Here is a 14,004-nt window from a genome sequence, read left to right as displayed (position 1 = left end):
TCCCTTCCACCTTCTCCCAGATGGGGCCAGTTGTTCTCACAGAGGTCACCTGCCTCCCCCCTGGCCTGTGAGTCACTAGTTGGAGGCCAGAGGCCTCACTAGAAGCCTCTAGGGACCAAAGCAACTTGCTGAAGGCCCTTGGGGAAGGAGAGGAAACAGGACGGGCACTAAAATGAAATAAATTGTCTATAAATGTTTTTTAATTAAAATTGTAATTCTTGTTCTATGCAGAAGAGTCGAAGAAGAACTTCACTCCGAGCGGCAGGTGAAAAGCTCAGCAGCTCTCCCAAAGCCAGGGAGGGGAAGGGAGGTGAGAGCAGAGAGGAGATGGGGTAACTTGTTCTTTCTCCTTTTAGGGATAAGAAAGCAAAAAGGAGAAAGGCGGGGTTGGGGTGGGGGGCTGCTGAGGGGCCTGCTTGATGACTCCCCAGGCTGAGGATCCTGGGGGAGGGGGCTGAGCTTCCTGGGGACCCTGAAGCTGCGATTTTGTGCTTTCCTTTGTTCTATAAAATGATGCCACCTTCTCACTCCCTTCTCTCCCCTTGCTGGCCTCAGCCACCAGCCATGAATCTGCAGCAAGAGCCACCCACGCATCGGCCTTGGGGCCACCCGGGCAGACAGAGGAATCCAAAAGCGGGCAGAAAGAGAGAGACACTGGAAGTCTCCAAGTGGAGAAAGAGGAAGAAGGGAGAGAGCCAGACTGTGGAGAAGTGATGGCAAGGGGGAGAAACAAGGGGGTGGAGACTGGGACCCCACCAGAGGAGAGGGGTCCTTAGAGGGAACGCAAAGGGTAGACGGAACGAGTAGAGGAGGGAAAGGGGCCAGGGGGTGGGGGAGGGGTGTGTACAGACTTTGAGAAACAAAAGTGAACTGTCTGGGCTTTGCGGCTGCTCTGATCTCTCAGAACTCTGAGCCCACGGCGAAGGTCCTAAACTCGGTAGAGCCCAATGCACACTCACTCAGCTCAGGAACTCCGCCACCCACACTGTGCCGCCGCCTCATTTCGGATGCCTCAAGCTCGCGGCTTAGGCCCAGTGCACGCGTGGGAGGCCGAGGGCCCTGGCCTGTGCGGGTGTCCCCAAGAGAACTGTGAGCCTCCATGCCCCCCAGGGGCTCAGGCGCCACGAAGAGGGGGCTGGAGCTGCCGCGCCCGCCGCTCAGCTTTAGAAGAGCATGCCCTGGAGTACTGTCCCCGGCCCTCCTAGCTTCCCCAGATTTCTGTTTGCAAAATCTACATCCGTCACCACTGTGTATGTTGTATGTACTGGGGTGGGGTGGGGTGGGGGGAGAGGTCCCTGCAGGAGTTAATAGCTATTTTATTCTCTTGCTCCTTCAAAGTTTCTCCTTGACGGCGAAGAGACTTATTATAAGTCAGAAGAAAGGAAAATCTTCCCTGTTCTGGGCCCTGTGATTGCACAAATCCAAAATACTGCCGGCATGGAGACTGCGGCTGGAAAACTCTAGAAGCTGGGGGCGTTATTAGGCAGGAGCTCTAGGGTTTCCGGAGACAAATTCCTAAATAAACCGAGAAACACCAAGTGGGAGATCTAGGAGGGAGGGCCTGATGGTCCGACACCGCTGGGACAGAGAGCCAGAGAGTGAAAGGAAGCAGAACAAACATCGTCGGCAGGCACCTCTGTCTCCCGGACCGAAACCCTCCCCAAACCTCAACCCAAGCACTCTCGGTACCAGTGGCAGGGCCCGGCACTGCCGGGGCTGCCACGCTCTGCCTCAGGAGTCCCCACCCGGAGACTCATCACTTGCTGGGTCTTCTTTCTTCTTCTTTTTTGTTTTTTTAATCCTTCAAATACAAGACAAAAATACACCTCATTTATCATCATAGATATATATATTTCACTCTCACCACATAAATACAAAACATCCAAATATCCAAAACATTCAGAACAAAGTTAGTAGCCAGGATTCAGTGACACCTACCCGCGTTTGAATCGTTCATTATTTTCTTCACTATTTGCCTAAGGAAAAAAAAAAGAGAGAGAGAGAGAAAGAAAAGAAAAAAGGGAAAAAAGCTTCCGACGTAAATAATTTACAATAAAATTACTATTTTTAAAATGCTCTGCGCTCGCTTCGGATGGAGGAATACATTCTAGACACTGCGGCACCTCGCCGTCTGGGTCTGTGGTTTTGGTTAAAATGCGGGTGGCCGTGGCTGTGCGGGTAGGGCGTGAGGCCGCGACAGCGTCGCGGTCCGGGTTTCTGACTTGGGACCGTGGAAACCCTGGGGGTGTTTTAGGGGAGGCGGTGGAGAGGGATGCCTTTCATATCCACGCAGGGAACTGATCGGGCTATGGAGACTACCGACAGAGGAGGCCGGGCCGCCCTGATGTCCCCGGCTGCGTCCCTGCCTCCCGTCCGCAAAGAACTCTGAAATCGGGACGTTTCCTGCGTGCTGGGAGGGTTTTGTGAATCCGGGCAGAGGACGAGAGGAGGCAATGGGCACTGATCTGTTTCCAAACCTAGCAACTCTGCCCGGAGCCACGGGTCCGGGAACAAGGGAGACGGTGGGGAGAAGCGCCAGCGTCCGGGAGCTGCCGCGAGCTGCACAGCTCTCTCTCCTGGAGGAGCGTGAAGCTGTCGGCCACCTCCCGGCGCAGCCTCGGAAAAGATTCTGAATTTTCTTTCGTTAGCAGCATAGGCTTTTCTTTTGCTTTTCCTTTTTAAATTCCTGTTTTAAGTCATAACACCCAGAATTTTAATTCCGTATTGCCCTGGGACGCATTTTGTATCCTGTATTTTCTTACGCCTTCTAAACTCCATCGTTATGAGTATATAAAAACTGGTTCCACTCCATTTGGTTTTGTGTGGTAGTTCTTACTCTCCTTTTATTGCCGATGAGATCAAATTTATTACCGCCGTTGCCCATCACGATGTTTGGTTTATTGTCTCCTGGGGTCGGGGGTGGTTGTGACTGGAGTTTCTTTAAAGGGGAGAAAATTCGGCAGGATTTGTCCAGCCAGGAAGCTGCGTGTGCACCGGCTCTCCCGAGAAGTCCACAAAGTGGGGCCCAGGGGCTTCTGAAAGCCCTGGTTTCTCTGGCGAGAGGAAGGAACGTCCTCCTTTTTGGTCTAACGAAACCTGTCAGCCTTTTCAACTGGGGTCTGCTCGCAGCTTCCTTTTTCAGATGTCCATAAGAATAATCAACGGCAGCAGTGGCTCGATCTAGAGCAGATGTCCTGTGCTCTGGACTTAGAACCAGACTTTACCCTCCAGGGCCAGGCACTGGTTGGGGCATCAGGTTGGCTAACTCGGGCTTTTCCCCCAATTCTTTGGATTCTCCTGGATTCAGAAGGAAGTTGGGGGCGAAGGGTGGGTGTGGGAGGACACAGAGGAACGGTAGGGGGGAAAAAATAGCCCAAATGGGGTAATATTGGTAGCAGAGCCTGCCTGGTGGGGAAGGAGAGCTGTCAGAGGCCTCTTGGGAGCCGGGAGCCCAGCGCAGCAGCCCTGGGCGCCTAATGCGCTTGAGTCCATAAATATCACCACGATAGATACTATAAATATAAATACAGGAAAACACTTAAGATCAGTCCAGCGCTTTTTTCTCGGCCCCTTCTTTATTGTTGGTCCGGGAGTAAGGCTCGAAGGCCGAGGAGCTCAGGTATCGGGCGGAGAGTTCTTGCAAATTCCCGGCCAGCGAACCGGCCATTGTCAACGGGGCGGTGGAAAGGCGGCTGGCGACGGATCCGAGCAGCGAGGGCACGGGCAGGCTGAAGAGGCCGTGGCCGGCGGCCGGTGCGCCCGCGTGCAGTCCCCCTGGCCCGGTGGGCCCGGGGCCCTGAGCGCCTCCCACGGCCGGCGGGTGCGGGGACGCGGCGCCTGCGGGACCCGGGGCGGCGGCGGCTGCCGAGCCCGCGGCAGAGCCCGCGCCCAGGGCCGGCAGGCTGGGCCCGCGTAGCGCCGAGCCGAGCGCGCCTGTGGCGCATGGCGGCAGCAGAGCAGGCAGGCCGGGCGGCGACAGCAGGCGGCCCTGCTCCAGCAGCCGCAGCACGCTGCACGTGGCCGCCGTCTCCGACACCACCGAGCGCAGCTCCGAGTCCTTGCCTTGGTCCTTCTTCTGCTTCGTGCGCCGGTTCTGGAACCAGACCTTCACCTGCGCGCCGGGCGCAGGGAGGGTGGGAGAGAGGGGCAGAGGGAGACAGGCGTCAAGGGGAGCGGGCTCCCGGAGCGCGAGGGCTCCGGGGGGCCCTCCCCCAACTCCAGCCAAAGCCCCAGTCCCAGCCCCAGCCCGGAGAAGTCGGGCCCGGGAGCTGCGGGGCGGGGAGTCAGGGCCGCCAAGAGGGGGACACAGCTCCCATACGCTGCGCTTCCGGGTCATGGAAGCAGGCCTAGGCCAGCCCGGGTTACAAATAACAAAGAAGTAAAAATGTCCACGACCCTAACTGGAAGGAAGACCAGAAGTTATTTCACTGGGCCGCCGCACTACCCGTAGCGGGACTATGGATCAGTGCTGCGTAAAAGCCCGCATTGCCAGGAGAAGGTGCAAGGCCTAAAGGATGCAGTTCGGGAAGTGGGAAGTGAGGGTGAATGGGGAGGAGTGTGGCCCAACTGGCTCGAATTTAGCCCCAGAGCACTACTCCTGTTGAAGGCTACAAGAGGCTATTTCTTGCTTGTTAGGGTCAGATTGACTATCAACTAGCAGAAAGCAGGGAAGATGGCTATAGACTGAATAATTGGTGCAGGATGAACTTTATAGGCCAAGCTTCCTCCACCTCCTCACCACCAGGTGGATCGAAAGGTCTGAGTGATAACTTTAATTTATAACTCAGCTGCTCTCCATCATGAACTTTGGAATCATGGGAGGAAGTCAGTAGGCTGGAGTGGACTAAATTCTCTCGTCAACCTCCCCTCTTACTTCCTGTTCTCCCTTTGCCCCTCTTCAGGCCTAGCTGGTGGCCCAGAATGGAGTTTTGCAGCTCTAGGGAAAGGTTATTCTGTCTAGATTTTGTAAACTAAGAGGGATGGTGGCAGAGAGAGTAGGGAAAAAGCTACCATGCCAACTCAAACTTGAACATCCAGTATGTTCTGTCCTTGGTTCTCAGCTTTCTGCCCAGATCCCATACCTAAAATGCTCCCCACCCACTTCAGGGCTGGGCACAGGTCAAGGAACTGGTCCTCAGAAAGAAATAAGCCTTACGTAGGTCAAGCTGGTACCATGCCCTGGGGAGGCCCTAAATGATCCCCACAACACAAAGCTCTCAGGCCCTAAAGTGCTCCTGAGCCCAGAGTTCACACGGCCAGCCCCAGTAGCATCATATGGATTTCATGTAAAGGAGAAGACCTCAAGCACAATTGTCAGTGCTGGCTCCCAAGGCCCCAGATCTGCTTCCCATCCCATACCTCACACATCACTGGCACTTAAGACAGGGTCTCCTAGGTGCCCACAGTGGGTGCTCAGGGCTGGGAATGGGGCTGAGTCCAGCTCAAGACCAGGGAAAGCCTTAAGCATCGGGGCAGCCTGGTCTGCAAAGGCAGATCTCCGGAATATGCACCTTTCTGATCCCTACTTGTCACCCACAGCTCTGGAACAGAGGGCTTTGGCCCTAGCCCCATTCTTGCTGAATGGGCCTGGGTGCTGTGTAAGGCTAGGGTCTCCAGAGGGGGTGTGCCTGGAAATCTGGCCAAAATGGGGTGGCCAAAACAGGGGCAAACATCGGTTCCTCCAAGAGCAGAGACAAGCAGGGAATTCTCAAGACTAGGGTCCAAAAAGAAATCCAAAAGGATAGGATTTGGGGCCTCCTGGGCTAGGCCAAGGTGGGCAGAGCATGGACCATGGAAGATCTGGGGTGGAGGCAGAAAGGGATGGCTTAGGAAAGGGAGAAAGCCTTTGCCCTTTCTTCCCCATTCTCTTTATCTTCTCTGCCTCACCTGGGAGGCTCTATCCAGAGTCAAGCTAGGTGGTGAGGAAGAGCTGGCTGGGGGTGAAGGGGAAGGAGGCTGATGCTGAGCTGTGTGCAGCCCGGCCGCTGAGTACCTGGGTCTCGGAGAGGTTGAGCTGCCGAGCAAGCTCGGTTCTCTCCCGGCCCACCACGTACTGGCAGCGCTGGAATTCCATCTCCAGCCGGTAGAGCTGCTCCGCGGTGAAGGAAGTGCGCGTCCTCTTGGGCCGATCCAGGTCCAGGCCCTTGGGCAGGATGATCTCTCGGATGGACCCCTTGGCATCTGGGGAAGGGGAGATAATCAGGCACAAGAACCCTCCTGCCTTCCTCCACCTCCCCTGGCCGGAGCTGGCTTCTGGGACACAGTCATCAGCAGCCAGCAGTCCGGAGGTGGGAAGTCGGGCTGGTGGGCCTGCAGCCACAGCCGGGGAGCAAGGACGCTGTATGTGCTTGGAGGGGGGGGGTGTTGAGGGGACTAACTCCACACAGCTGATGGGAAGAAGAATCGGACTTGGCCTTTGTAGAGCCCTCCGGACAGGGGAGAAAAAAAAATCAATTCCAAATCGGCTGACGTTCCTTTTGGCCTGGGGGCCTCGGCTGCGTGGACTGGGTCCCCTGTAGCTTGAGGGTCCCCGCACTGAGCAGCCCAGATCCTGTCGGCCCCAGCTCTGGAGCGTGTTGACCAGACCACACTTCGGCCGTTCCCACCCCCATCCCGGGGTCTCCTTCCCTCCCGAACCCAGCGGCGGAAGGAGGAGGGACCGAGTCGGAGCCGGCAGGGCCTGGCGATCAGTTGGCGGGGGCGGCGCCGCTCCGGGGCCGGGCCTCACCACCGCCACCGCCGGAGCCGACCGCACGCCGCGCAGCAGAGCGGGGTCGAGGCCAGCACTAAAGCGGCATCCGCGGCCTGGCAACCCAGCCTGGCTGCTTCTCCCAGCGGCGGCGGCCAGGCCCGAGCGCGGCGCCGAGCCCCTTGGCCCAGCGCGCCAACTGGCCTGGCCGTAGCCGACGGTTCGCGGCTGTTCTCCAGCGCCCGCGCCCCCCTCGGATGCGCTCAACTCGCCAGGGTGCGGGAGCCCGCGAGCGGGCTCCCCGCAGGTCCTCCGGTCCGCAGGACGCAAACAGGTCCTCCAGAGTTTCCGGCTTCTTTCCCGGGTCGGAGGCCGCAGCCTGGATCCTGGGCCCTCCCGCACAGTCCCTCGGCTCCCCCAGCAGCCAAGCCGGCGGCGCCTCTCGAGGCTTGAAGGGATCGAAGCTCCTGGAGAGCGCGCGTCCCAGGTGGGAATCCCCAGCGGCTGGCCGCACCCGGGACGGGGAGGGCCAGCAACTTTCTCCTAAGTCCCAGGCGGCAGACCCACCCGGCCTGCCGGGGTCGGTGGCGGCGCGCAGCTCGAGCCCCTGAGTCGCCCCTAAAGAACGCCCCCCGCAGCCCTGACCCATTCCTACCTCGGACCAGGATCCGGCGGCAGTAATCCGGATCCGCGGTTGAATTGGATTTACTTTTGTTACAATCTTCCGCGGCGCCCGACGCAGAGAAGGCGCCCTGCGGTTCCTTGAGGAAGGCGGCAGGGAGGTTCCCCTCCGCGCCCTTGCTCTCCCGGCTCTCCTTGTGCGCGTTCTTCGAGACCCGGGCAGCCTCTGCGTCCGAGTGGCACCGAACGTCCATTTTGTCTCGTTTCCCGAACATAGGAGAGGCAAGAGCAACAAAAAAAAAAAGAAAAAAAAAAGGGGGGGTGGGAGGAGGAGAAAAAAAAAAAAGCAGACGGGGGATAAAACCACTACAATGCAGCCCCTACGCTCGGTCCGGAGAGAGGCAAGCGGCAAAATGAATGTCCCCGCGGGGCGGCTGCGGCGGCCGCGGGCAGGTCAGCGGCGACCGCCGAGTGGCGCGCTCGCGGAGAGGCGGCGGGTCTGGTCGAGGATCCCGGTGGAGCAGCGGCGAAGCCGCCTCGTCAGCGCCCGCGTCCTCTGAGCACGTCCAGTGTCCCCAGCCTGGCGATCAGGTAGCGAGCAGCGCAACTCCGAATTGCTGCGGCTCCCGCCTATTACTGAGACTGCGAGTAGCAGTTGTCCGACACCCGGGGGGACGCACACTCGCTGTTGCAATTGATTACGGGTAATTTCGCAGCCTCCACGTTTCGGCTACCTCATGAATACACTAAATTGTTTGGATAATATATCAGACCGTAATGGATGGTTTCTGTCCTTGTCCCCAATCAAGTAGGGGTTTAGCCAGTGAATAAACGGAAATGATTGGTCTTGCTTTCAGGAAACACACAATCAAAGACCCACACTTCCAGAAAAACTTTTGACAAGATTCATCCTGAATTGTTAGTACCGTTAGCAGGCATTATTAACTTTCCCTTTGCCTTTGACCCTCCTGCTCACACACTGGCTAGAGGGGTTTTCTCCACACTCGACAGATAGAGCTGAATGAGGGTGGAGGGGGGGAGGAAAAACAAAAAACAAAAACCCTTACACACCCTGCGGCAGAAGAAAGCAGTCGCCTCTAGGAGGGGAAAAAAAGGGGGGGGGGAGAAAAAGTTTTCCCCAAAAGTACTTCCCCCACCCTCTAAAAAGCCAAGCTTTCGTCCCAAACAACTCCTTAACACACCTCGACGCTGACAGCCATCTTAAACTGCCACCTCTCTTCATTTAGTTCCAGTTGGATTTTTTCATGCCTGCACCTCCAGCAGCCCTGAGGCAGCCCATTCAAAGGGCAGCTTTGTACTCAGAGAGTCCAGCAGGAGAGAGAGGGGGAGAGGGAGAGAGAGCCGAGAAAATCTCAACTGTGAGATCTGCTTAAAAAAAAAAAAAAAAGTTTTCCCCTAGCTATTTCATTGTCTCTGCTACAATATCTTTGAGAAAAGCAACAGCCAGTAATCCAATAAGAGCATTGATTAGGCCACAATGATTCAATTCAAGCGCATGGCCTTGTGCAAGGAGCATGCTCCAGCCCTTCTCGTCACCTTGCCGGGGCAGAAGCCCTCTCCACGCCGCTCTCCCCATTCATTCCTTTATGGGAAATGCGGAGCAAAAGGAGTGAAAGATGGCAATTATCTAATTGGACTATTAACAAACAGTCCTCTGAGTGCGGCGGTCTGGCGTGGCTCCTGGGCGGGGGAAGGGCCGTGTTCCCTGCCCTCATTCACAAAGAGTGCAGGGGCCGGGGAGGAAAGGGGGCTTTTTAAAGGGCGTGGGGAGTGGGGCGGGGGTGGGGGGAGAGGAGAGGTGGGAGGTTTGGCTGAGAATTTTTCCACACAATTCCAAGAATGGGGGCGAAGGCGGGCGGGGAAGGGGAAGGGGAGGGGGCTGGGGCGGGGGTCGCGGCGAGCCGGTGGGAGGGGGGGAGGGGAGGGGAAGGGAAGGGGCGCGAGTGTGTGCGGTGGGATCCGAGGGGCTCTGCCCGCCGCTCCCTCCCGCCGCCGCCGCCCAGCCGGACTCCAGCAAACATCGGGGGCGGAGATGATGAGGGGCCCTCAGCCGGCTCCTTCTCTCTCTCCCCCTCCGCCTTCCTCCCCCAGCCCCTCTGGCCCCCGGGGAGAACCCACGCTCGGTCCGGTTCCGGGGGGCGTCTCTGTCCACGGAGGCAGACCTTGGGCTTTTACTTTATTTCATTGGTTGGGGGTTGTGTGTACGTGTGTGTGTATGTGTGTGTGTGTGTGTGTGTGAGTGAGCACGCGATTGTCCCGAGCTACTCTCCGCAGGGCGGCGGGCTTCCCGGGTCCCCAGCGGACCGGTGGTCCGTCAGTCCTCCTCCGCACGGGCGGCGGCCCTCCAAATCCGACGCCAACTGGGCCTGGGGTGGAAAGTGCCTTTGAGTCCAGGCTCTCCCGGGGCCGGCCGGTAGGGATGGGTGGGAGCGGAGAGGGGGAGGGGTCCTTGCGGCCGTCCTGTCCTGAAGATGTGGAGTGGGCTTGGGACAAAATCCAGCCAACTCTCCAGAGACTTGCCGCAAAGCTCAAAAACGCCCAGGTTGGCGCTCCGAGGCCCCGAGGGCTTCACTTCCTCGCTGGCCGAGCCAACGCGGGGCGCCGCCGCGGGGTCTCCCGTTACCGCGTTGCCAGTGCTGGTCCCTGGGATTCGGGTCCTCCTGTTGAGGATTTGGGCGGTGGTTGGGGCCCTTGTTTACCTGCAGCGCTCAACCAGAGTCAATTACTGGGGCCTCCGCGGGCGGGGAGATGTGAGGCCCCAAATCCCTGACCACCGACCCTTCCCCGCCACCTGGAGGGTGGGCCCTCGAACCCTCCGACAGCCACCCCAACCGCTCCGGGTCCCCAGGAGGATTGGGGGGGCCTCTTTATTCCCTCCGGAGACCTCCCAGCCGCGGAGAGTCCAAGATCGCAGGGATCCTCCCTGGCCGCACCCAGCTCCACGGCCCGCAAAATCCATGCTTATACCTGCGGTGCCGGGTCAAAGGCCCAGAGGGAAGTCTTTAAAAATAAAAACGCCCAACCCACCGCCTCTTATTTTAGGCCTAGGAGGGTGAACCAGCCAAGCAACGAACTGCTGCCTGTAGTAAGGACGCCCCGGTGGCTGTCCCGGGGTGGTGGCCCGGGAGATCCATGGCCACGTTTTCCCCGCACCAGAGGATACGCCCAACTGTGGCCAAATCCCACATACCGATTTGAAGTTGGGCCTCGGACACTCTTGCCCCTCCCCCGTCTTGTAGGGGATAATAGTGGCATATTTTGTTATAAGTGGCAACTATTTACTGAGCAGTCAGTTACCGGGTGCATAAACTCGTTTTTTTAACCTCTCGGTCAGGGAGGCACTAATATGCCTGTTTTAAGTTTTCAGAATCTGCCAGTGTTGGTGATGTGTGTCAAAGAGATACAGAGCAAGGACCTTAATGTTAACGCCAGGAATCCTGAGTATTAGATATCAACTTTCATGAATTTTATCCAGACAGCAAGAAATACAAATGCAAACATGAAATTCTTGTTTCTGATAATGCTGTTTATTTCTAGCCATGAGCCTTTCTTAGTAGTCTATCACCCTCCTACATCAAGCTGCCCTGGACTGAATAAAATGCAGTTTTATTGGCTCCAAACCTACTGAATGAACGTCTGCGAGCAGGGTCCTGGAATGTGCGTTTCTGGCTGCCTCCCCAGGGGAATTTTCCACAAATTAAAGTTGGAGAACTACACCTTTTAAAGTTAGCTTAAGTTGGGAGAGCTTAGGTTGCTAAGCTTCCTGAGGACAGGGAGTTCCACCTCCCCCCCCCCACTGCCCCTTACTGGAAATGCAAATACTTAGTGGGGAAGGGAAGAAAATGGGACATTATGGAGAAACAACCAGTTTAATTAAGCAGCCAGTTACCAAGAGTCAGGAAGTGTCAGGACCTGGGGCAGGACCCAGGGTGGCCACTAAATCATATAGGCCTTCTCTCCACGGCTTCAAGGACAAATCCTTAACTAAGGGAACTCATTGGTCCTGGCCATGGCTCTGGGCTGGCAGCACAAATGGTGCTGTTGAATGATGCCCTTCTATGTTCCAAGCCCTTGAAGTAAACAAATTCAGTAAAGAAACAGACAACCCATAACCTGGTTTTGCTTTTTGTTATGCATAGCACTTTTTTGTGACTGGATTAAAATTCTATGGGCATCCATCCAGAAAAACCATGACAGGTTTCTGAGAGGACAGAGTGGAGACGGAAGCCCTGGGATGGAAATTTCAGAAAAGCAGCTGCTGCTCCCGGAAAAAACTAAAGCTGTGTGTCCATTGGCAACGAAAGGAGAGAATCCAGTCATTTATTTGGATAATCTGAGACAAGCCTGTCTACACAACACATGAGGACACAGGGCTGCTCCAGGTAAAAGTGTTTTATGCTCTTGACTAAATGTGCCTCCCTCCCTGGTACCCTTCCTGATCCCACATCACTGTCTGCAGGTGCAGACAGACCCAGAATAGAACTGTAGAGATGGAAGAATTTTTAGAGATCATCTATTCCATAACCTTCATCTGACTTGACAGATGAGAAAAATGAGCCTGGAAAGACCAAGTGACTTGTTAAGGATTAGACAACTAGTTAGTGAGGGCATCTGTGCTACAATCCTGGTCTCCTGACTTAAAATTGTACTCCCACCACCACCCAGTTTTCCCAGAACCTGAACAAAATGAATGTTCTCTCTGGAACTGATGAAACCATGCCATATAAATTAACTAAATCATAATCTGAGCCTTGGGGGTGCTTTTCATATTTCATGCCTCCACCTTGTCACTGCAACAGAAAGTAGGATCAGAGGTACTACACATTGCTTCCTTTTTCCATCTTCATTTTTTATTTCAGAAAGATGTAGGAAGGGAAAACAAGCTGGCAGAAAAATCTGAGATCCTCTTAGACTATGAGTGGCTTGGGGACAGCATAACTTAATGTCTGAGACATCATTTTAAAAGAACTGCACCAGAGGAGATAATAAAACCAGAAATTAAGTTTCTGTAACAATGAATCAGAGTACCTGATAATAATGACTAATTAAAAACAAGAACACCTAGTATTTATACAGAGACTTTCATCCCAATCAAAGTTGCATGTGGTGATGAATTCAATATCATCCAATTGTTATTATCCCCATTTCACAGAAAGTAGTCAGGGCATTGGAGAAGCAATTGACTTAAGAACTGGTGCTGAATATCCAAAGTGAAAAATACAGCCTTACATCCAGATATTTCTTTCCCATTTTAGCTAGAGTATTAGCCAAAGGGCAGAGAGCTAAATTCTGAATTATTCTGACCACATTGCCAGCAAATAATCCCACTGGACTCCATTTCTCAATTTTGTATTTTGTAACAAGAAACTAAGTTCTTTCAACTACTTTATACATTTTGTAGGTAGAAGCAACATACAATTTTTGAGTTGGAAGGGGCCTTAGAGTGGTATAATAAACAAACAGGGCTCTGCGGTCAGCCAGGCTGTCTGATTCATATGTTCCTATCTCAGCTTCACTACTTACTAGGTGTGTGGCTTTAGGCTGGTTACTTTGCTACTCTGTGACTCAGTAGCCTATCTGCACAATAAGGTTAGCCCTAGTACTTACCAGGTTGTTTGTAACATAAGCAAAGTGCTTAGAATATTGCTTGTCCCATAGCCAACACTGTGAATAAATATTTACTCTTACTGTTTTTATTTGCACATTCCCCATGGGCCTAGCACTTGTTAGATAGAACCAGAGATAGCAAAAAGAACCAAGAGCCAGACAGAGTAACTGAAAGGTCCAGATAGTAAATGGCAAAGATAATTGGCTTCATACTGATTCAATACTATAAAACAGTAATGAAAACTAGTATTTAGTAAGGACTTACTGACTGCTATAATCTCATTTAATTCTCATAACAACCCTTTGAGAAAAGGACAATTGTGTATACCCATTGTATTGGATTAAAAATGGTCATAAATTCTTTGCCATTCCTCCCATCAAGAGACAGAGTCTATTTCCCCTTCAGTAAATGTGGCCCATGACATGCTTTGATCAATCAAATGAGGTGAAAGTGACACTGTGCCAGTTCTGGGGCTAGGTCATAAACAGCCCTAACAGATTATGTTCTGGCTCTCTTGGAACCCAGCTGTTGTGCAATAAAGAAGCCAATCTAGACTACTAGAGGAAGAGAGGCCATATGGAAAATTGAGTTACCCCAGCTGATAGCACCAACTTCCAGTCATGTGTGTGAGGCCATCTTGGATGCTGCAGCCCAGCTGAACTTCCAGCTGAATGTAACCTTATAAGGGATCCCAACAATTTCATGTGAGGCAGGGATGAGCCATCCATGCAGAGCCCTGTCCAAGTAGCAGAATCTTGAAAAAATATATGGTTGCTGTTGTTTTAAACTACTATGCTTTGGGTGGGTTTGTTATGCAGCAATAGGTAACTGAAACACCCATATTTTGGATGAGAGACTGAGGCTCAGAGAGGTTAAGCAACTAGTCCTTGGCGTCACAGCTAGGAATCCACAGCCTGCATTCAAACCCAGGACCATCCTAAACCCAAATTCATGATCTTGACCAATGAACTATATTGTGCCTCCTAAGGAATAACCAAATTCTAAGGAATAATTCATAAGTTTATTTTTGTAATTTCTCTATTTCAGATATTACACAGTGTAGGCT

The 14,004-nt window shown here is 54.1% G+C and overlaps 1 protein-coding gene across 2 annotated transcripts; it reads right to left on the bottom strand.

Moving 5' to 3' along the window:
- Positions 1-1,731: 1,731 nt before the first annotated feature.
- VAX1 (ventral anterior homeobox 1) lies at positions 1,732-7,584 on the bottom strand. Of its 2 annotated transcripts, XM_036829549.1 has the most exons (4): positions 7,344-7,584; positions 5,993-6,180; positions 1,939-1,976; positions 1,732-1,801 (listed from the first exon to the last, which is right to left on the bottom strand). In XM_036829549.1, the coding sequence occupies exons 1-4, from the start codon at positions 7,582-7,584 to the stop codon at positions 1,732-1,734; spliced, it is 537 nt and encodes a 178-aa protein (XP_036685444.1). The 2 variants fall into 2 exon arrangements, with proteins under 2 accessions (XP_036685444.1, XP_036685443.1); XM_036829548.1 differs by lacking the exons at positions 1,732-1,801; positions 1,939-1,976 and adding an exon at positions 3,545-4,111.
- Positions 7,585-14,004: the final 6,420 nt, after the last annotated feature.

Source organism: Balaenoptera musculus, chromosome 16 (genome assembly GCF_009873245.2).
Source record: "Balaenoptera musculus isolate JJ_BM4_2016_0621 chromosome 16, mBalMus1.pri.v3, whole genome shotgun sequence".
Lineage (NCBI taxonomy): Eukaryota > Metazoa > Chordata > Mammalia > Artiodactyla > Balaenopteridae > Balaenoptera > Balaenoptera musculus.
The sequence above is the reverse complement of the archived record's forward strand: the minus strand, read 5'-3'. Positions and strand labels throughout refer to the sequence as shown.

Excerpts from the sequence above, each read along its gene's own strand:
- VAX1 (XM_036829548.1), bottom strand. The coding sequence starts at position 7,584 with ATGTTCGGGAAACGAGACAAAATGGACGTTCGGTGCCACTCGGACGCA. Across the intron at positions 6,181-7,343 it reads CCGCCGGATCCTGGTCCGAG|ATGCCAAGGGGTCCATCCGA; the intron begins GTAGGAATGGGT and ends CCCCTTCCCCAG. Across the intron at positions 4,112-5,992 it reads TCAACCTCTCCGAGACCCAG|GTGAAGGTCTGGTTCCAGAA; the intron begins GTACTCAGCGGC and ends CCCGGCGCGCAG.